Source organism: Stigmatopora nigra, chromosome 20, assembly GCF_051989575.1.
Source record: "Stigmatopora nigra isolate UIUO_SnigA chromosome 20, RoL_Snig_1.1, whole genome shotgun sequence".
In the NCBI taxonomy this organism is placed as follows: domain Eukaryota; kingdom Metazoa; phylum Chordata; class Actinopteri; order Syngnathiformes; family Syngnathidae; genus Stigmatopora; species Stigmatopora nigra.
In genome coordinates, this window is record NC_135527.1 from 3752855 (window position 1) to 3775933 (window position 23079).

Sequence of the window (23079 nt, forward strand, 5' to 3'; positions counted from 1 at the left end):
GGCTCGTTGGTCTAGTGGTATGATTCTCGCTTCGGGTGCGAGAGGTCCCGGGTCCAACTCCCGGACAAGCCCTACCTTTGTCGAATTGTGATCTTTTATGGGGGTTGATATGTCACATACTTCCCCTGACAAAAAAAGTTTCACTTTATGGGCACATCTGGTTTGTTGGTCTAGTGGTATGATTCTCGCCTAGCCCTTGCTTTGTCGAATTGTGATCTATGATGGGGTGATATGGGAGATCAGCCATGCAAGAAAAAAAGTGTCACTCGTCGGGCACTCCTGGCTCGTTGGTCTAGTGATATGGTTCTCGCTTAGGGTGTGAGAGGTCCCTGGGTTCGACTTCTTGTCTAGCCCTTGATTTGTGAAATGGTGAACTATGGTGGGGTAATAGGGGCCGTAATACGTCTGAGAAAAAAAATGTCATTCTTTAAAGGACATCTGGCTCATTGGTCTAGTGTTATGATTCTCGCTTAAGGTTTGAGTCTGTGAGAGGTCCCAGGTCCAACTCCTGGATAAGTCCTATTTTTGGCCACTTGAGAAAAAAAGTGTGAGGCAATGGGCACCCCTGGCTCGATGGTTTAGTGGTGCCAGGCTTCCCAGGACCAACTCCTGGACGAGCCCTGGTTTTGTCGAATTATGATTACCCACTTAAGGAAAAAAGTGTCATTGTATGGGCACCCCTGGCTCGTCTGTCTAGTGCAGGGGTGGGCAAACTTTTCGGCCCAGGGGCCACATTGACTTTAAAAATCTGACAGATGGGTCGGGTCAGCACAAGATAAGATACTTATAAAAAACTGCATCCGTTAACAGTACATATGAAACATAAACAGAAAAAAAGACCATTAACGCATTAATTTGTGTATTAATGTAAGTAACTAAAGTTGTCAGGCAATAGCTGCCAATTATTGTGAGTATTGCTCTAGAAATGGGAGAAATATTAACACATTTCAATCCTCATAATGGATTGACCTTGCCTTTAGTCTACATTAAAGTCATATCCCTGTGTTTTGATGACTCAAAGACAAATCAGAGCAATATGTTGGGTTTATTCTGTATTACTATTATACATATGAGTAGTAATTCATTTCTTTGTTAAATCATTCTTCTTATTATTCTTAAAGTGCTCGAGGTCATATACAATCGTCAAGTCCTCTCTCACGTGGACTTCTTATCCAAGGATTGTTTATACAGCAACTCACCCAATCTGGGGCTTCGAGATCGATTGTTTTCTTTTGCAACGGAGCCAGGGTCACTGGCCTATAACAAAGATGTTGTTTCCGCCATTTCCAGCATAGTGGAAATACCTCGTGGCGCACTTCGGTCTTTCTTCATGGAATTGTTATATGATTGTTAGGACTACACTAGGAACAAAAGGATCATATAGGGTAGAATGATTGATTGGCAGTGGTGGGATTTGAACCCACGCCTCCTGTGAGACTGGAGCTTTAATCCAGCACCTTGGACCACTCAGCCACACTACCTTCAAAAAAATTCTGCGGGGGATTGTGCATCACCAAATTGTGAATTAACCTTAAAAACCATTATATTTTAATATTGAAATGTGTTATTTGTTACTTAAAATAAGATCAAACACAATGTAACATTTAAAGCAAATGTCCTTGAAATTACCAACCTTTTATCAAAATGTAGCTTTTCGATTTAGCATACCTGTCAACCTCTGCCGATAACTTACCTTTTAAATGATTATGATTCCCCTTAAAAAAAAAACAAAAACCTTACAAACACCGTACGACGCATGTTTACTCACGGTAACCAGACAGTGTAATAGAAATAACAAAGGTAATTTGCATACAAAGTTTTTTATTCAATTTAAAAAGTTTACAATGCAACAAACTGTGCCTTCAGTGCTTCCTATTGTAAGCCAATGTGCATGATTTTGCAGACTTTTTCTGCTCTAATTTGTGTCTCACTTGTGAGCAACAGTTGTCACAGTTAAATTTCATCTGTAATAAAGAAGTAAGAGTGTTTGTTCCCATTGTCTTTTTGTACTCTGTATGAATTTTCCTCACATGGCTGAAAACCCGCTCGCTATCAGCGTTACTGTGAGGAAGGCGGAGTAAAATTCGATACATCTTTCTCATCAGTTTTCATTTTGAACACATGGGGGCAAAATGTCTCTGGACGAATTGGTTGTCCATCCTGACTTTTCTGAGGGAGAAGATCATCAGGTATTAGTTGATAGTCTTCCCATTCATCTTTTAATTGTTCCTGATCAAAGTCTGGTGTAAACCTGTTTGCAATCTTAACAATACTTGTGTAATCCAACATCTCTCTCTTTCTTGGGTCCAACACCACCAAGTCACTCAGTATTGTAATCTCAAATGGAAATTTTTGTATCATTTTAGTTAGTACAGCCTCATAAACTGAGCGAACAGAGGGAAAAAAAGGTTGCTTGCATGGCTAGTGTGATGCTTTGCCTTATTTCATCCTCGTCATTGGTGTCTTGGAAGAGGGCCCTGGTGCCCAAGCCAACAGCAAGCCTGCTATCTTCATGCTGCAGGCATCTGTTTGTATAATCAACTGCCAGCAGGCTATCAGCAGATTTGACAAGTTCCATTTTCACATATTTCACCAAGAGTTTCTTTAAGAGTCATTCCATTTCTGGTAGCAAATCTCCAATCATACAGGCCTCTGTTTGGAACACAATATTGAATTGATTTATTTGAGGCAGGATAAAGCTGAGAAAGTGGAGTGTGAGGAGAGTAACAGGGTCTTGAAGTCGATCATGGATGTTTTTCACTTTACCTGCCCTTTCAACATCCGCATGGCTAGCGAAGTAGCTTTTGAGTGCTTCGTACTGAGACAACGTTCTTTCAACCACTTTTTGCAGAGACAACCATTGTGTCAGACAATGCTTTAGGAATTGTTCTTGCTCGGAATTTGTAAAGTCCTGATACTCTTTAAAATCCTCAATTCGTTTGGAACTATTTTTAAAAAAATAAAATATACCCACCAGCAAGGCATCTATGTTTACTGGCAATGTCTTCAGTCCATCTTTGACACACAGATTGCCAAGATGACAAATGCATCCAACACTAAAAACAGCCCCATTTTTTTCTTTTATCCTAGACAAGACAAAGTTTTTCTTTCCAACCACGGTGTTGCAATTGTCGCTTGCAAATCCCTTAACGTTACTCCATGGAATGTCATTTTCTCGTAAAATGTTGTCAATAATGGCAAAGATTGATGTTGCTGTGCCTGATGCCAACTCTGGTAAATCAAGGAGTCTGGTATTTGTGTTCTCCCCATCAAAGTAGTGAGCTAACACAACAAGTTGCTTTTTGGTTGTACGATCATTGCTTTCATCAGTCATGAGGGTAAATGGGTGAGTTCTGCAGTACTGGATGACGTCTTGGGTGTAGCCACGTGCAAAGCTCTCCTTAACAATCAACATAGCCTTGGTCCTCCGACATGCAAATCCTGTAAAAATATAATATTTGTTATGATCGCGCCGCGTAGTGCGACACGATCGGAGGGGAAGTTGAACCCAGATGCAGAGTCGCCGAAGTAAATGGAAAGGTGAGGCAGATCTGTAGCTCTTGTAGGTTGATTTAATAAACGGGGTAACATAACATAAATAACTTGGCTTGACCACTCATTACAAACGAAAAGAACATGCGGCGTGGCGTCAGTGGAAACGGCAATGACTACGAGGATAAACAGGAAACGAAACCAGAACGATCCGACAGCGTCCACAGAAAATCATAATGCTTAAATACCAAAAATAATCTAATCACGTAATTAGTGACAGCTGATAATTATCGTGACGTCATGCCAGGAAAAGCAATCCAGCCACTCCTGACAATATTAAAATATAACATTTTAATCACATAAATATATATTCAACAATGTACACAATTCTTTCTGGAAAAAAATATATATATACACAGTTGGTAAATAATACATATTTTTCACAATTAAAGTTGGCAGCAATGTCAGGAACTCAAAGAGCTTTGTTCTCACAACAGGTATAATGCATGAATTATCAAAACTAAATAACAAATGGGGCATTTCCCATGGCCGTTATGGTTGACACCGTGCCATAAATGCTGATTCATTGTTAATAATAATAAATTACATTAGCTGTCAGTGGATCCGGAAACATAACTTTTGAAGAATATGACTTATTTTAACCATATAATCTAATGGAGAACATGATGTGTTTAACTCATTCATTTTATTATAGCTGCATCAGTTCTATATTGCTCTTGTACGATTATCAAACGAAGATATATTTATCTTATTCATTTTATTATAGCTGCCTCAGTTCTATATTGCTGTTGTACGATTATCAAATGAAGATAAATTTAGCTTATTCATTTTAGTATAGCTGATTCATTTTGCGTTACTATTGTATTATTGAGCACTCATTTTAAGTTAGTATCACACAGACTGCTCTGTATAGATCAATTTGTTAGGAATAAACCATCTGTGGATCCACTCGCTCTGGCCTGGTCTGTCTCTTCCGATGGTGAACACGCTCCTTTGTTAGACGGGATAAGACAGAGTTAAGGAATTGGATTCAGGTGCTAAAATCTTAGCTGTGAAAGCAATGTTGTGCTCAGCAAGAAAATGGCAGAAGAGAATTTACGCATTTGTCGTCTTGTGGGATGCTGCAGGATTTGCGGTAGAGACCAAGTGCTTGGTTAATGGGACATGTGAATTGTTTTTTTTTCCCCACATTCTCCACGTGTCCGGCAGTTTTAGAGTGGCTCTTCAGATCGTAAAATACACTCGCAGCAACTTTCACGTCTTTATTCAATAAAGACGTGAAAGTTGCTGCGAGTGGTTTTTACGATTTTTTTTCTCATTCTGTGTCCCTTGCAATAATATTGCAAGGGACACAGAATGAGAAAAAAAAATGAGAATGATAATTGAGTGCCTCTTAACGATGCTTTAATCCAGCCAGCATATCACCTTGAAGTAACTCCCATTCTTTCTGGTGTTGACCCGATCCTTGAGTTCTTCGTTTCTTACTAGGTGGCTCCTCCATGCTTGCTTCCACGATATTTACTCTATGTATATCTACGCATGCGCATGTCATCCTTTATCAATATTGCCGTACGCACCGCAAAAAAAATACATACGATTGAGAATAATATTTGCTGGTATACCGTGACAATAGTAACGATCTATGACAGTTGCATCGTTGGCTACCAGCCTACGAGAATATCTGGATTTTAGCCCTAATGGTCTTGTTGAAATCGGTTTTCATAAATATGGCGATTTTTTAAAATATTTTTTTCCCGTACAAAAGTCGGTGTACGGCTTATATGATTTGAAATGGTAAAAACACGTATTAAATACGTATAAAACGTACAAGTTGACAGGTATTCATATAATCAGATTATATAAATAGTTGTTTTTTCACCTGCACTGTCACATTGGTTTAGCTCAGTGGTTACTTCATCTAGAAACAATACTTGCTGAGCATTCCCTTCTACTCAATCCCGGACTGAGATCGAACCACGGGCGCCGTCCAGTGTTTTTCTACTTATTTTCATTTTATAACAAAATCTTATTACAAAATTCAGATGAATGTTATTATAACATTTTATTTTAACTTTGACCCTTAGAATTGCGTGCGAGGTGAATTTGGTTGACAGTTTTGAACAAAATAGGAAGACACACAGTAGATTTGAAAATTATAGCAATTGAAGTTAAATGTTCACAGTAGATTGTTACAAACCCATGTGAGTACATGTTGATTATTCATTAAATATTGATTACATTAAGAACTAAGGGTAAGAAATACGCCTATAATCACTTGATTTAATTGACTCAACAGTGACTCTTATAGATTGTTATATAGTACATCAATGTTGACTTTCAGTTGGAAAAGCTGTATGTATGGAAATCAAGGCTCTGCAAAAACAAATAACTCAGCCAATAGTTATAAAAGCTTTCTTGTCATTTTGAACCTGAGACGCGATTGTATAAGATTTGTATAAAATGTCAATATTTGCAAGGAAGTAGCACAAAAGTGCAGTCAGGGGTTACTTCATCTAAAATCAACTCTCTAAGAATGCACCTCTACTCCATATTTGACTGGGAATTAACCGTAGTTGCTGTCCACTGTCTTTTCTCATTTTTGTTACACAAAATCATGTAATGCCTGCCCCCGTTATTTTACAGAGCGAATTACTCATCTAGTCTTCTAAACAAAAAGAACCAAACTGGACTGCAAATTGACTCATGGCTTACTAGTAAATGATTCCAATTAGAGCATTTCTTTATTAGGCCTCTTGCCCCTTTTGCTTGAAACGGACCAAAGTAATCAGCGTCAACTTTTGAGAACGAGAGACACCTGGAAGGTAGATCTGCCATGCGGTGTTTGCCAATGGTTCCATAAAGCCTGCGATTGGTTGGCCACTGATTTAGAGTATTCCCTGTCTAACGGATCTGGCAAAAATAAATATTTTTTTGTGAAATGTTAATACATTTTTATTAACTAGTCTTTTCTGTTTTTTAAATTGTATTACCTTTTTTAATAAAGAGAGGAAAGGTATAAAAAAATGAGAATAAAATAAAAGAATTTACTCACCAATGAAATGAAAAGAATAAATCTCCCCTTCATCTCATCTCATTTTCTGAACCACAATGTATCCACATTAGGGTCGCGGAACGTGCTGGAGCCTATCGCAGCTGAACAGGCACGTCCCACCGGAAGGGGGCCACGGGGCCAACCTCGGAGAGGCTGGGGAGACTATGTCTTCCCGCTGGCCCGGGAACGCCTTGGGATACAACCGGAAAAACTGTATGAAGTGGCTGGGGAAAGGGAAGTCTTGGTTTCTGTGCTGATGCTGCTGTACCCACGACCCGACTTGGGAAAAGAGGAAGACAAGATGAGATGAGAGATAAGCATGTTTTTTTTTCATATGGACAAATAGAACGGCAACATCGGCATACATTTTTCAGGTGACAATCCAAGCACAACAGTTTGGCAGATCATTTATGTCAAGGCTGAAAAGCAGTGGACCAAGCACTGAGTTTGCAGTATCTGGTGGTTAATGGTGTCAAATGCCTTTTTGAGATCAAGATAAACTGCACCAATGACCCTGCCTTTATCTAGTTTTGATTTTGTTTTCTAAAAGGAAGCAAACCAAGGGTTGACTATAACTGATATTTTACCATGATTTTGTCAAAAAGGGGCACCTTGAACTTCATCTGTTTTAGATTTATCACAAAAAAAGAGTATTTCTTTATGGCGAGTGATAGGTTCACCAATAGGCATTCACAAATGCACACTTAAATAAAACAGGCATCTGACTCATAACTGGTGTCTTGCAAGAGAGAATCGATCCTAACTCGTCTCTGTCCCAGATCATTCTGTCGAATCAAAGCCTCTCTTGCTTATTTATTACATAAGATTTACAACATGCTGTGGGATAGACTAAGCCAACTGTCTCAATAATTGTTTGTTTATGTCGAGCCAGGTGGCCAAACTGGTTTTACATCTGTTTGTTAAGATCATGGAATGAGAGATAGGCTAACTAGCTGGCCTTGCAAATGTTTGCTAGCATTGTGCGATGTGGCAGACTCGCTTAGTAATTGTTTGTTCGAATCGCGCGATGTAAGATAGGCAGTGGCATTTTCAGTGAGCTATAAAAAAATATTGTGTTTGTATACAACTTAGTCCTGCAAATATCTAACCATATCAGCCTAAACTTTTATACATAAACTTTTTCCTACATTGCTGTCTTAGAAATATTACCCTGTTTGCCTAGATAAAGTCGGACCTACTGTTCATTCGAAGAGAGTTGCAAGAAAATCGCGCTGAACAGGACTCCACTGTTGCAAGTTGGTAATAAATATTTTTCCTATTAAATTGATCTCACTTTTTCTTAACCTGCTCCTAAAGTTGTATTTCAGATCTATCACATGTGTCTCAGTTCTCAAAACAATTGAAGGTCTGCCAGATCCTCCCGAGGGAGGGCTGTGGACAACACTGTCAGAAGTCAAAACAAATTGTAAGTCCTCCGGATCTTCCTAAGAGAGCTTGATGTGAACCACACTTTCAGAAGCCGATGTTTATCAAAACAATTGAAAGTCCTCTGTATCTTCCCAAGAGATCTCGGTGTGAACAATAGCTCTGAGAAGTCCAGCTGCAAAGAGGAGTGACCTTCAATTTGTTTCGGTTAACTTGGGAGCGAGCATTATTATTCTAAGAGCTGTATTAAAATGACTTTTTATTGTCAATAACTCTATATATTCTATCTTTACCAGCCCTTCCTTACTTGCATATCTGGCTTGAAAAGGAAGAACAAAATAATTCTCGTTCAACTCTTTCATAATTTGCATAATCCTGGACATCAAGCCATTGAAAACAGCCATTGATTTCACCTCGGTGAAGGACGTGTCGTAGAGTGGAACATTTTCAAACATTGCATATGCCCCCTGCCCCAACAAAAGCACATCGACCATCAGAAGCATATCAACTGCTTTGCAGTCCTGGAAAGTCATGAGACTGGTGGCTGCCAGCTGATTTTTCATTGCAAATCCAATTTCTTTGTTGTTGTTTTTTTGACATTGTAATGGTTGTTGTTCACCCTATTCATATTTTTATTTGGCATAACCCAAAAAAATAAACTTCTGCTACGATTTGGCAAACGAACCCGTAAGTCAGAACGCCATCCCTCGATGAGGCTCAACGTCATCGAGAGGCCAGCTGCCCCACCGAAATTCTGAGCCGCCAATTGTATCTCCTCCACTCTAAAACATACTGATTAAACAGTGAAACCAAAACACATAGTCCTATTTCTTTTACGACAGGAATTATATAATGTATTTAAACAATTTCACCACCATAAGCCAAAACGTGCAATCAGTGGCGCAATTTGTCTTGGACAATGGGCACACAATGTCTCATCTACCGCACCAGATTCAGACCATGCCCTTTAAGGTTTAAACAGGTAGGTAGCACAAAAACTGGCTTGTCATTCACTGCTTGCGGAACAGGATGGACACCGTTTCAATATTTTTCCTTTTCTTTACAAGCAGGACCCTTTTTTTTTGTAAAAACACTTTCCCCAAAGAATGGTGATTGAGGGAGTTGCTGTTATATCCGATCGTATTTACCCTCGTCTGGTCATTTTTTTTAACCCTTTGTAAGGTTTAGTCTCAGTTGAATCACTTTCACATTTGGACACATATGGAGACAATAAAAGCAATATAAAAGAGTTCCCTATGGTTTATGGCATTGCTCTCTGCAATATTATTTCCAATCAATATTGGAGTGGTTGCCGTTTCAATGAATTCATCAGAAAGTTTTTCTCATCTGTCTCCCCAAACGTTTCAACTGATGAAACCTTCTTACAGTGCAAAAGGTGGATCCATATACCCCTCTCGGCTATTTTCATGTCTGCTGGTTGGTCACCAACAAGTTGGACGTTCCCCCTTTGGGTCGGCAAGTGCTTCTTCTTTATACTTCAGGTTGAGCACCCAGTCTCCTGGCACCACCGTTGGTCAAGTCCGTTTCCTGCTGAGAAGCACCGTCTCCTTCTGCTCACCCCAACTCAATGTGATTTCTTAAAAATGTTCTCTTTTTATGTAGTTAATGAGATTAGCCTCATCATCCAGTTCCAATCGTGCAGTGAATATCGACGTTTTGTATGGTCTACCAAATACTATTTTCATATGTTGTTGTCCGGTTAAACCTGTTATGTACGCACAGTGATGTCATAGCAAAATGTGGAACCTTTTGCAATCCCATCAATTATTTTGTTCACACAATTTGGGTGCTGTTATCACTATAAGTCAATGGTTCTTTGGAATTCCGTTTCGTGCACTGATATGCTGAGCGCAAGTTAAGAATGCTGTGCAAAAAATTCCACAAACAACTTAAACCCATAAGTTGTGTAGTGGTACCGTTCCAAGGCCACCATCGCCCCTGTCGAGAGATAGGACTTCCCATGACTCAATATGGCAGCTCACCCAAGTAAGCTGATATACAATTGTTTTTTTCTTCTCAGTGCTCCCAAATTCCCCATTTCAGAGATTATTTGTTCCTTCACGTCAAGTTTCACATTTGGAATACTGCTGCTGCATTCTCATCAAAAAATTCATTTGATATTTTTTGCAATAATTTATCCCTGCATCCCTGAAAAGGTCTTATTGGCATTTTCAGAAATCGATTTCAAATTTCCAAATCCTCTTCCACCTTGATTTCTGACCGATTGATTATATCTTGTGTGAAATATGAATTGTATTCTTATATTTAATCTTGCACCCTTTTCACTATTATGTATTAAAAGTTACTAGAATAGATTTCTTTATAGGACTAGGTGTTAAATATCCCTAATATTCAGCACATCAATTGACAGTTCTTGGAGATAACGTCTTACATGGGGTGGGATTTGGCTAGGATCACGTGGTGCCACCTGCACGCCACATCATCAGTTGTTTGCCCCACACGTCATTGGGTGTTTCGGCCACTTATAACAAGACACCCTCTGCAGAGGTTGGCCCACCACAGGATGATCAGCCCCAGGTGTGTGGCGCAAGGTGGAACCACGCGGTCACACCCCAAATCCCTCCGATCCATAGTTGTAGATGAACTCTCCAATTTTGTCCAGCTTCTTGTCCACGCTCCCTTTCAGGCCTTCAAGAAGATGGACAAGGTCTGTGTCGGTGGTTTCCCACTCCTTTTTCTGGCAGGATTTAGGCCACAAGATTTGAGGCTTCCGTCCGTTCATCTTCCTCTCTATTGCCATCTGTGGCTGGATGGGCTCTGGACTCATGTCCGTTGGTGGATCCGCGCTTGGTTGAGCTTCGTCTGGGGTTCTGATACCCTGTGAACTGTGGTGAGTGTCCCGCCACTGGGCTTCACTCGACTTATTTGTCCTACCTCTGAGGAAGTAGTGGTCAATGCGAGGCCCCTCGCTAAGCTCTTTCAGGCACTTTTTCCTGCCCTGGTGGATCTTGAGACCCTTCTCTGATGTAACCTTTTCCCAGCCACAGATGCAGCTTTGTAGCTTGTGTCCTGCCAGTGCTGTTACTCCGTCAACTGTTGTGCTGATTATTTGATTCGTTGTCGTTTCCGTTGCAAGGTTCGTTACCGTGTGGTCCGCTGATGAGTCATCTTCCGCCCCCGCCCTCGCAGACTCCAGGGGTGTTTTTCCTTTAGAAATTTTCGAAGCAATAATTGGGTGGATCCAAGACACTGTGTAGTGAAAGGCTCCTGCCAGCAAGGGTAGCTAACCCATGCCAGCCCCGTTGGGGTCTATTCCCTCCTGCCAGCAGTCTCTTCAGGCCGTCACCAGGTCTTTCCCAGGTTGTCAGCTGCCCTTTCGCAGCGGTCACTGGTTTTGACACCAGACATCAGATTTCTTTATAGGACTACGTGTTAAATATCCCTAATATTCAGCACATCAATTGACAGTTTTTGGAGATAACGTCTTACATGGGGTGGGATTTGGCTAGGATCACGTGGTGCCACCTGCACGCCACATCATAGAATTTAATTTAAATCTATTGGTTAAAATGTGCACTGCACCTTTTTTTACTCCAGCTCCTTCATTTGTTTTAACGCCTCCCATTTTTATGACTGTCTTATCTCTAATAAAACCACAATTGAAGCAGCTTTTTGGCGGGAAATAGGTTTGAGGAGGTGGACAGTAGTCACACTCTCGGGCCTCTGAATTGTTGACTCCCCCGCCTCTGCAGACGCGGCCTTAACGTTCATTCTATCTGCCTCAGTGTGTTTTCCTGTGTTTGAGTTTATTGAAGTGTTGGCCAGTAGCCCCAACAGGGGTGTGTGTGCAAAATGTTTGGAGAACAATGTTGTACTTCATACCGAACAACACGTCACCCGATTGGTCCCTCACCAGGGCCATTAGTGGCCTGCAGGCCCTAAACCACAATATGAAAAAACATTCTGGAGTAGAATTATCCGCTTGGACAGACTGGTGGGATAAGACCGTTGGAAAATGTAAGGATTTGGCCATATCTGTTGTGTTTTCTGTAGTCATATTTGCTACTACTTTGACACTGTATGGGTGTTGTCTTATACGCTGTTTGCGCTCCAGTAGACTTATAACTACTGCAAATGCCTCTACAAATTCTAAATGTACCGGGGAAAGCAGTGAAGTCCAGGAGTACGGTAATTCCGAGGACGCATCGGGCAAACATGATTATGTTTCTTTTTCAGACCAGCCATGCGAGTAAGGAGTAGGCGGGTAAAATTGCAGTCACCTGATATTTCCTTTTGCGATTACTATAAAATAATTAATAACACATTATAAAAACAGTGAAATGTTGGGTTTATTCTGTAATACTATTATAAATGGGTGTATTTAATCATTTCTTTGTTAAACAATTCTTCCAATTGTCCGAAGAGAACTTGGGGTTGTAACCAGTCACCTAGTCCTCTCACAAGGACTGTTCATCCGACAGCTCACCCAGTCCCTGGCTCCGAGGACTGTTGATCCGCGTTTGCAGCGAAGAGTCGTCAAGGACTCTTGCTACCAGCAGATGGATATCAATCACTCCCAGGAACACACACATAGTGTTCCTACATAGTGACACACTTTGCACTTCTTTATGTAATTGTTATGCCAAATGAAGGCGTGATTGTAATTGTTATGCCAAATGAAGGCGTGATTGTTTAAATTCAAATGAAGTTTGTTTTTAGTTTCCTCTTTCTATTATTGTTAAATACCTTAATTGTTATTCTAGTTACAGATGTTGTGTTTGCTTAGGCATGTTGGATTAATCAATAACCTTGTAATTGTTTTGATTTATGGCTTTAAAGCCGTACGAGAAATTACTGTTCGAGAAGATACTTTGGAGACCGGGAGGAAGTCTTGATGTATCTACCCTTATAAGGTTTTACCAAAGATGCATTTTTTAATTAAATGTCAATAGTTGAATAAGATGTCTGCTTGCAGTGATTGATCATTATATCAGAAGTGTAATTATTAATGAACCTATCAGGGTGCATCTTATACGAGAAAAATTCCCAAATTCAATGATTTCAAGGCAATTTTAAAGGAAAGACTTACATGCGGAGGCAGCTAACATGTGAGAAAATATGGTATAAAAGTCGCACTTGAGTATTTGTCGCAGGCCAAACTATGAAAAAAAAGTTGGACTTATAGTCCGGAAAAATTGCAACTTGGTTGATTCTCACATTTATACTGGTGGAAAATAATAATATTATAATTCAAACCAAAATAATCAGCATGAATGACTAAAATGTTTTTTGGTCACCATTTTCCATCCGAACACACACGTGTCTCTTAACCTGATATTTCCAAGACAATCTTTCACCACAAACTGAGCAGGAGAAAGGTTTCTCACCAGTGTCGGTTCTTGTGTGGCATTAAATTCCCATTTTTAGAGAAGATTTGACCGAAAGATGAGCATGCAAAGGGCTTCTCGCCACTGTGGGTTCTCGTGTGTTCTGTCAAGTGCTCCTTCTGAGCGAATCTTTGGCCACACAGTGAGCAAGTGAAAGGTTTCTCACCGGTATGGGTCCTCGTGTGTTTTGTTAAATCTGAATTGGCAGGGAATCCTTCCCCACCCACGGAGCAGGAGAACGGTTTCTCGTCCGTGTGGGTTCTTTGGTGGATTTTTTTAGGTGTTCTTGTGCGCAAATCTCTGGCTGCAGACCGAGCAGGCATAAGGTTTCTCCCCAGTATGCGTTCTGGTATGGATCGTCAATTTAGCCTTCTCCGCAAATCGTTGGCCACAAACCAAGCAGGAAAAAGGTTTCTCCCCAGTGTGTGTTCTCCTGTGCTGTGTCAGGTTCTGCTTGGAAGTCATTTTCTTACCGCAAACTGAGCAGGAAAAAGGTTTCTCACCAGTGTGAGTTCGGGTGTGGTTGGTTAGGTTTTGCATGGAAGACAATTTCTTCCCACAAATGGAGCAGTGAAAAAGTTTCTCTCCGGTGTGGCTCCTCGTGTGCCTCTTCAAGTTGGACTTCTTCCCGTAGGTTTTCCCGCACTGTGAGCATTTATGGTCCGCGGCGGCCGCATTGTGAACTTCGTCTTTGTCATCGGTGTCCAACGACGTCGCGCCGTTGCTATCCGTTAGCGGAGCAATGAGCTTGAGTGCTCCCGTTGAACAGCTGCTGGCCTCGCTCAGAGCGCCGTCTTCGCTTTTTCAAAGGATCAAAAGTGCACGTGAGGATGTCCATTTCTTCTTTAACATTGGGGGGGGGGGGGGTCTCCTTCCTTTTTGAGGGGATTCTGCACCCCCTTAATGTGGGGGTTCCCAACTGTAATTAAATTCCTGCTCCTCTTTAACGGGTTTAAACTTTCCCTAGAGAAATGTAATCATGTACAAAATTCTTTGCTGATTACAGTTTTTATTCATGTTAATTTGTCTTTTCAAATGAAAACAGAGTAAACAGGACACCAGTATGGTTTCTCAATATTGTCCATTTTTAAAAGACATTGTCATTGTAATACATCTTCATCTGAAAACAAGTGCTATTTTAATAAACACCGTTTTAATGATCGCCAATTGGTGAAAAAAGTAATCAATGCACCAACTGAAAGATTATTTAACTTTATATGAAACAACGGTGATTATTATTAAGTATACACTCGTCAGAATAAAATCCTTAGTAAATTAATTATTAATAAGTAACGGAAAATAGATAACGCGACTGAACTTGGAATTTCTATTATGAACGGAATTTTCATCAACAATTTATTAAGTTATCCTGGACGCCACAATTGAAAAACAGCTCCTTCTGGTGGTCAAATTACCGCTTTCTCATCTTTCAATTGCTCTTGTTTGGATATGTACTTGTACTGCAAGTACTTGGACTAAAGTATGTGTACTTGTGTGCACTTGTGTGTCCTTGTACTAAATGTATGGGTGCTATTGCTAAAACTATGTGTACTTGTAATACAAGCAAGAGCCTATATTTTCACGTACCTTATTGACAGAGGGTCATAAAATATACCTAAATTTGGAATATTATTCCTTGGGAGCCATACTCAGAATTTCAAATAAAAAAAACACCGCTTTTAAAAGTACACTTAAATCTTTTAATAACATTGTTACATGGATGCTAATCCATGATAATCAACGAGTATGCATTCACACGGGGGTCTAATGATATCAAAATTATGATTAAAGCTGGGCTTTTAGCTTATAAATTAGCCATACGCACCCAACAAAAAAGCCACATATGACTCGCGAGCCTTAGGTTCTCTATACCTGGTTTAGAGGTGTCATATTTTCCTCCGGTAAAACCGAACCGTACACCCGTGTAAAAGCCCAAAACGAAGTTTTGGTATACGTCAGGAAAACGTGTTTTTGACGTTAAAACTGGGTCAGCTGACTCCGAGTTGTCACGTAACCGAAAACAAATATCAGACTCGTCTGTGTTTACATGATGAACCTCAACCACGCAGGGTGAAAATAAATCTATAAATATTCAAATGATCATCTATTTGAGAGTTATGAGAGTAATAAAACCATTTACCTGATATTTTTTTTGGTGTTTGTTGTTATCTTGCTCGGTGATGCGTTGATCCTAATCGCCTTGTTTGTCCCCTTATGTCGTAGTTATGCCAGGCTAAACTAGGTTTCAGCCTTCGTTCATAAAATTCGAAAGGAATTGGAACAAATGCTCTGTTCCGATACTTTTGATGGATTCGTTCATGAGGCTAAGAAGAAATAAAAAGTGCGAAATAAAAAGCACATTGCCTTAAAACCCCGTAAAAATTCAAACACTTCAAACTATCGTATTGACAGAAACCCCGTCTCGCCGCTAGGTGGCAGCATTACGCCCAACTGCCGGAAATACAAGAGAAGAAGACTCACAGCCTTTTGGATCCGCGTTTTTGTTATTATATTCCTCATTTTCAGTCACTTAAATTGACCCTATTGAAGTATAAATTAGTCCTTTCTCTCTGTTTCATGTTTTATTTTGAAGCATAACTAAAAAAAAAGTACGTTTTAAATCTAAGCAAATAACGCTTCTTTTTTGTCACCATTGAATTTGGAAGGTTCATTTTATTCAACAAAAAGACCCCAAAATTATTTTCACCAAAAAGAGAGCTTTATTGGAAGTACACAAAATATGACAAGATAACGTATAATATGACAAAAGTATAAGGACATTGTACTACTTATTCATTTTGACAAAATTCATTCTTTCACACCATATTTCTACTGTTTCTTAGATCCTAGATTCAATATATCAATTATTTTCATTATAATGGACTATGTTTGAATAACACTCAATCGACAAATACAGCAATTTTCAAATTTCGTTTTTAACTGTGAAGACATTTTCCATATTATTTACATCACATTATTGGTTATTTACTTTGTAATTTCCTAATTTAGGCTCTACTATTTCGGATAGAATTGTGAAGTATATAAAATCTTCAACAACACTCAATTTTATTATACAGACGATCCCCTACTTATGAACATTCAACTTAGAAACAAACGGTACATACGAACATACCTGCAAATTGCGTTGATGTCGAAAAATGTTCATAAGTTCGATTTTGAATTGCTTTTTGTGAGTAGTGCTTTTTTCCGCCGCAAATACCGACACCTGGCTCTGTGAGAGCTCAGCTCACCCAGCATCTACCTTCCTCTGCCCAGTTCGTTGCAATGCAGAAGTGCGTGGCGTATATCCGGTGCGCAAAGAACCTTTTTCATTTCTATCATTAAATATCCGGTGCATCCATGATTCAATATGGTTGGTGAAAAGCGAAAGGCTTCTAGTGAGGGAGGTACAAGGAAGAGGCAAGCCATTTCCTTTGAAACCAAAGTGGCAATAATAAAGAAGCTTGATGTGCGTGAGAAAGTGGTGAGCGTTGCACGGGAATACAACTTGAATCGTTCGACCGTCAGTACCATTTATAAACAGAGAGATCGAGCGGCAGGACCTAAACATTGAACGTTGCACAAAGGTTGCAAATCAATTGAATGATGCCATACAGTGCTACCGCATCATTTATGATGAAAAAAAAGAAGATAGCTTCTAGATAGTTTCTTTTGGCCAGTTTCTAGTAAATCTCTCTCTAATGTATGTATTCTCTCCATTTTATTAAATGATTTTTTTTCAGTACAAACCAATAACGGTTACTTATACAAGCCTTAAACATACAAATGCACTTATATAAACCCTCAATATACTTATATAGACATTAAACATGAATTATAATGCAAAATATAGCACTGAATCAACTTCAATTTGAAGAATTTCAACTTATGAACACTTTCAACTTATGAACACTTTCAACTTAAGAACACTTTCAACTTATGAACACTTTCAACTTATGAACACTTTTAACTTATGAACACTTTCAACTTATGAACACTTTCAACTTATGAACAAGCGCTCGGAACCTAACTCATTTGTAAGTAGGGGAGCGTCTGTACAGTAATACCTTGACATACAAGTGTTGAAACATACAAGAAAAATTTGAGATATGAGCCTACCAGATGGTTCCCAAATGAGTCAGTGGTAAATTAGAACAAATTTGATGTTTTTTTAGGATGGAAATGGCTTAATTTATATTTTGTTCATTTCTATGGGAAGAGTTGACTTGAGATACGAGTCAATTGACATAGTAGCTCAATCCCGCAATGAACTAGTTACTAGTATTTTAAGGTAATACTGTATTTGAAGTGTGGATTGTTATTACACATTAAAAAGTGTAAACATGATTTTCAGAATGCAAAATACAATTATACTTTGATTACAATGATCTTTCATACAGAATTTGATAAAGCAAGCAAAGCCGTCCTTGGTTATTGCTTGTCACAACACATTTGCATCTTTTAAGTCGATCCTTACGACTATATCACTGGCAAGAAGCTGAGCAGGAAAAGGGTTTCTGAACGATGTGGGCAATTGTGTTTTTAAGATATTCCTGCCAAAAATTGAGCAAAAAAGGGCTTTTCTCATGTGAGGGTTGTTGAGTCTTCTTTTTAGGTTCACTTATGTGAAAATGTTGGAACATTAACAGCGCCTGGAAAATGTTTTTGAATTGCGTAGCTTTTAAATTGGGCTGTTGTAGCGCATCTGTGGTCACAGACTGAGCAGGAGAACATTGTTCTCCAGTGTGGGTTAATAAGTGTTCTTCTAGGCTTCTCTTTCGGGAAAATGTCCGACCACAAACTGAGCAGGAAAATGGCTTTTTACCTGTGTGTATGCTTGTGTGCCCTTTTAAGCTTTGCTGTTGAGAAAATGATTTACTACAAACTGAACGCGAAAATGGCTTTTCACCAGTGTGGGTTCTTAGATGGGCTTTTAAGCTTTCCCTGTGTATGAATCATCGACCACAAATTAGGCACAAAAATGTTTTTTCACCAGTGTGGGTTACTACGTGTCTTTTTAAGTTTCCCTTCTCTGTGAATCTTTGACCACAAACTGAACATGAAAATGGTTTTTCACCTGTGTGGGTTATTACGTGTTTTTTAAGCTTCCCTTCTGTGTGAATCCTTGACCACAAACTGAACATGAAAATGGTTTTTCACCAGTGTGGGTTCTTGCATGGCTAATTAATGTTGCCTTCACTGTAAATCTTTGACCACAAGCTGAACATGAAAATGTTTTTTCACCTGTGTGGGTTCTTGTGTGGGTTTTTAAGTTTTCTTTTGTAGAAAAGGCTTTACTGCAAACTGAACACGAAAATGGTTTTTCACCAGTGTGGGTTACTACGTGTCTTTTTAAGTTTCCCTTCTCTGTGAATCTTTGACCACAAACTGAACATGAAAATGGTTTTTCACCTGTGTGGGTTCTTGTGTGAGCTTTTAAGTTTCCCTTGTCTCTGAATCCTTGACCACAAACTGAACACGAAAATGGTTTTTCACCAGTGTGGCTTATTACGTGTCTATTTAAGATTCCCTTCTGTGTGAATCTTTCACCACAAACTGAACACGAAAATGGTTTTTCACCAGTGTGGGTTCTTGTGTGGTTTTTTAAGCTTGCCTTCACTGTGAATCTTTGACCACAAGCTGAACATGAAAATGGTTTTTCACCTGTGTGTGTTCTTGCATGGGTAATTAAGCTTCCCTTCACTGTGAATCTTTTACCACAAACTGAACACGAAAATGGTTTTTCACCAGTGTGGGTTACTACGTGTCTTTTTAAGCTTCCCTTCTCTGTGAATCTTTCACCACAAACTGAACATGAAAATGAGTTTTCACCAGTGTGTGATCTTACATGAACATTTAAGCTTCCCTTCTGTGTGAATCGTTGACCACAAACTGAACACGAAAATGGTTTTTCACCAGTGTGGGTTATTATGTGTTTTTTTAAGCTTCCCTTCTGTGTGAATCGTTGACCACAAACTGAACACGAAAATGGTTTTTCACCCGTGTGGGTTCTTGTGTGTATTTTCAAGGAAGACTTTCTCCCAAAGGTTTTCCCACACTGAAAGCACTTGCAGAGTTTGTCACCGCTGGGATTTTTCAAAACATCTTCATCATCATCATCATCAAGCAAATTGTTGCCATCTGATAAAGGAGAAATTACATTTTCTGCTCGCCGTCCTTTTGTTGAGCTGCCGTTCAGAAGCTCCACCCCGCTATTGGCCACGCCCAGATCATCTTCACTCTTGAAAGGCTCATCAGTTGAACATTTGACACATTCGTTTTTGATTGGAGATTGGTCTTCTCTTTTACACTGTTGAGGGAACTCTGGCTTCTCTTTAATTTGGGGCCATGCTGAGGCGTTTGCAGGCTCCGCCCCTTCACTGGCCACGCCCAGATAATCCCTTTTAACGGACTCACCTGGTGACCAGGTGAAATGATCTTCCTCCTTTTTGATTGGAAGTTGCTCTTCTATTTGTTTTAGAGGGAACTCTGGCTCCTCCTCTTTAATTAGGGGCCCTGTCTTGGTGTTTGCAGGCTCCGCCCCTCCACTGGCAACACCCAGAACATCTTTCTTCTTCAGTAACTCACCAAGTGAACAGGTGAAATCATCTTCCTCCCTTTTGATTGGAAGTTTCTCGTCTCCCATTTGTTGCTGAGAGAACTGTAGCTTTTCCTCTTTGATTTGGGGGAGCTCAACTTCCCCTTCAAGGTCAACAGACTCCTGCCCATCAGCACTATGATCATTTCTGAAACCTGCAAGGACACAAACATAATTGATTAACCATTTTCTAATTATAAAATGACTGAATTTCTTGTTCACAGAAATGAAACCAAACGGAAGAGGGCGCCATACATTCATTTTGTCTCAATGCTGTACTTACTACTGTATTATTTTCTTCAACAGCAACACGAGTTGAAAACTGTTTATGGGTGCATTTTTCAAAGTAAGGCACTATTAGTCAGAAAAGTTTCTTCACTGGTGATGTATCTCCTTAAAATTAGTCAAATCTTTTTTGGAGCCCTTTCATTGTAAACATTCTCTTTTATGTTTTAGATTTTAATTTAATAAAAATGCTTTCACCAAAGGGGAGACATTAAAAAAGGATTAACTTGTATTAAGTAGCAGGTCTGTTATTATTTGGAGGATTAATGAGATTGAAATAGAGGTAAAGTCTGATTGGACACTTAATTTCCCTTAGGTACGAGTGTGAGCATGAATGGTTGTTTTTCTCCTCGTGCTCTGCGATTGGCTGGGCACCGATTCAAGGTGTTCCTCGCCTCTGCCCTGAAGGCAGCCGGGATAGGCTCATGCACCCCATAACAAGATTTAGCATATCAGAAAATGAATGAATGAAGGGATCAAAAACAGTGGGAGAAGCCCAACGTAGCCTCAGCAGCAAATCTCGACTGGTTAGATGGTGCATTTCCAGACAATTTTCTGGCACTTGGCTGCCAGATTCAAGTATTCGGCCTTCTTGCCTTCGAAGGTGGTGTCGATCCCCTCCTCTGATGGTACTGGTAGTTCTATGAAGTGAAGCGCTCTTGCCTTGGAGGACCATACCTCAATGTCTGTGCGGATTGATGCAGTGAATATCTCTAAGGATAGTTAATATTCTATTTATTTATAAGCTGCATTTGAATTTTAGCATTAAATGTTGAACTACTTTCGCAGGCCGCACCACGGAGTGGTAGTGGGCCAGGCTTGGCCTTCGGGCCGCAACTTTGAGATCATTGTTTGATCACTGCTCTCGTTGTTTAGTTCATCTTTATCTTTTTCCAGGATGGCGCCTTTCACACCGGCTGCCGTTGGAGGTAGCTCTGCCCACTCATGTCTTTCAGGTTTTACAGCCCTTCTATCTTTTTTCATGACATTTTAATATTTCTTAATATATTCCTTTTTACTTTACTTTGTACTTTATACTTTAATGTTTTTACAACTTTCCTTGTTATGTTAGCCTGGCTTCTTTCTGCTACTTCTTTTTTGGAACCATTCAGCCATGCCTACGCTCTCATACACATGGGACTAGCTGTTACAATACGCAGCAAAAGGAGCAACACCTCAATACCGGTGGATATTCGGTGCAGGACAAAAGTGGCGGGAGAAGAAGCAACACCTCTGACCAATCATTCCATCATGGGCTTTATAATTACCAGGCCAGAAACGGAGTCGAGGAGTTCTACTCTCCTACTCTTGTCTTCAGCTCCACACTTCTGAGGAACTGTGTGGATAAGCTTGGAAGAGTGACTCTGCATATTCTCTACCTCAGTCACAGGTTGCAGAAGTTCCCCATCTTGTGGAAGACTTCCTGTGTGTTGTTCCAAAAAAGACTGCGCTACAATGGTAAACAGCCTCTCATGTCATAGCCACCTAGCTTGATCGCATCTCGACATTTTGATCATATCGCGGGCGGACTATTCGATCTAAATTTTCATCGTACCACGAGCATGTCGTAGGTTGAGGTACCACTGTACAAGAATATTTCATGTTCAGAACAATACATCATGGTGGGCAGCAATGTTTTATCTGAATACAAGGTTACTTTAAAGTTACAGAACACATACCTGTCAACCTCTGCCGTTAACTGCCCTTATAAATGATTATGATTCCCCGTACAAACCCCCCCAAAAACTGTACACACACCGTACGACGTATGTTTACGCGCAGTAACTCATTTTTTACTATGTGGCTCATCCAAGCGTGTTTCCACGATATTTACCCCATGTATAACTACGCATGTGCATGTCATCTTTTACCGATATTGCCGTACCCACCTCTAAAACAATACATACGATTGAGGATAATTTTCGCTGGTATACCGTGACAATAGTAACGATCGATGACAGTAGCGTTGTTGGCTACCAGCCTACGAAACTATCTAGATTTTAGCCAAAACGGTCTCCTTGAGATGGGTTGTCATAAATATTGGCGATTTTTTTTGTATTTCCCCGTACAAAAGTCGATGTACGGCGTACATGATTTGAAATGGTAAGAAAACGTATAACATACGTATAAAACGTACAAATTGACAGGTATGAGAACAGTAATCTAAAGGAAGATGTTGCAGATTAAAGGCATGAATATTGAGCAGCTGGCGACATCTAGTGGTCTATCATTGTAGCACGTTCTCAGTTCTACTAATAATGCTAAGGGCTGTCATGCTTCGATTCATTCAATAAAGTCACGATCAGAAACAACATTGCCCACCCCGTTAAATATTTCATTATGAAATATTAATCGTGTAACATAAAGTACAAATTGGTCTATTATGCAATAATGACTAAAGTGAACGTACCTTCGAGTTTGTGTAGAACAACTTTAACTTGCATCATTTTGCTAACAATAGAATGTTGATGACATGAGAGATCCTCTTGCACGCTATTAAGTTCCATCTGAAACTTTGCAGCAACCGGCGGCGTTCTCGCGGGCATTTTTCACACTTTTTGTCTTCGTTTGACGACGTACTGATGCAGACGACGTGTTCCTTTGTTAGCTGCCAGCTAAGCTAGGCTAAAGTACGACTCCCAAAACGGATTGAAGAAAAACGGACTGGCCTCCGATTCCGAAAACTATTTAATGTTGAGCATGTTGTCGAGGTTTAGTTTCATTTAAGTTCAATCAAATTGAGGAGAAACAAGAAGCGCACAAACAAAAAGTTAAAATCCTAGCCATGCAGAAATGAACACCCCACCCCTTCTTCCTCTTTAGGTTTTCCGGTTGGAGGCAGCCAACGTACTGCAGCATTATCGCCCTCTACTGTC

General features: G+C 39.9%; 1 protein-coding gene, 2 non-coding genes and 1 pseudogene across 3 annotated transcripts; 1 reads left to right on the forward strand and 3 right to left on the reverse strand.

The window, feature by feature from the left end:
- trnap-cgg (transfer RNA proline (anticodon CGG)) lies at positions 1 to 72 on the forward strand. The gene has a single exon. It is a non-coding gene; the product is annotated as a tRNA-Pro (tRNA).
- A 1327-nt stretch (positions 73 to 1399) lies between these two features.
- Positions 1400 to 1481, reverse strand: trnaf-aaa (transfer RNA phenylalanine (anticodon AAA)). Its single transcript has one exon. It is a non-coding gene; the product is annotated as a tRNA-Phe (tRNA).
- A 9057-nt stretch (positions 1482 to 10538) lies between these two features.
- LOC144213940 (uncharacterized) lies at positions 10539 to 14746 on the reverse strand (annotated as a pseudogene).
- A 1277-nt stretch (positions 14747 to 16023) lies between these two features.
- On the reverse strand, positions 16024 to 23062 carry LOC144213375 (uncharacterized). The gene is made up of 2 exons (XM_077741802.1): positions 22614 to 23062; positions 16024 to 20073 (listed from the first exon to the last, which is right to left on the reverse strand). Exons 1-2 carry the CDS (start codon positions 22747 to 22749, stop codon positions 18410 to 18412), a joined length of 1800 nt encoding a protein of 599 aa, XP_077597928.1. The 5' UTR covers positions 22750 to 23062; the 3' UTR covers positions 16024 to 18409.
- Between the last annotated feature and the right edge of the window lie 17 nt (positions 23063 to 23079).

Coding starts and splice junctions, on each gene's coding strand:
- LOC144213375 (XM_077741802.1), bottom strand. CDS start 22,749: ATGCCCGCGAGAACGCCGCCGGTTGCTGCAAAGTTTCAGATGGAACTT. Junction 20,074..22,613: donor TGTTCTACACAAACTCGAAG/GTACGTTCACTT, acceptor GTGTCCTTGCAG/GTTTCAGAAATGATCATAGT.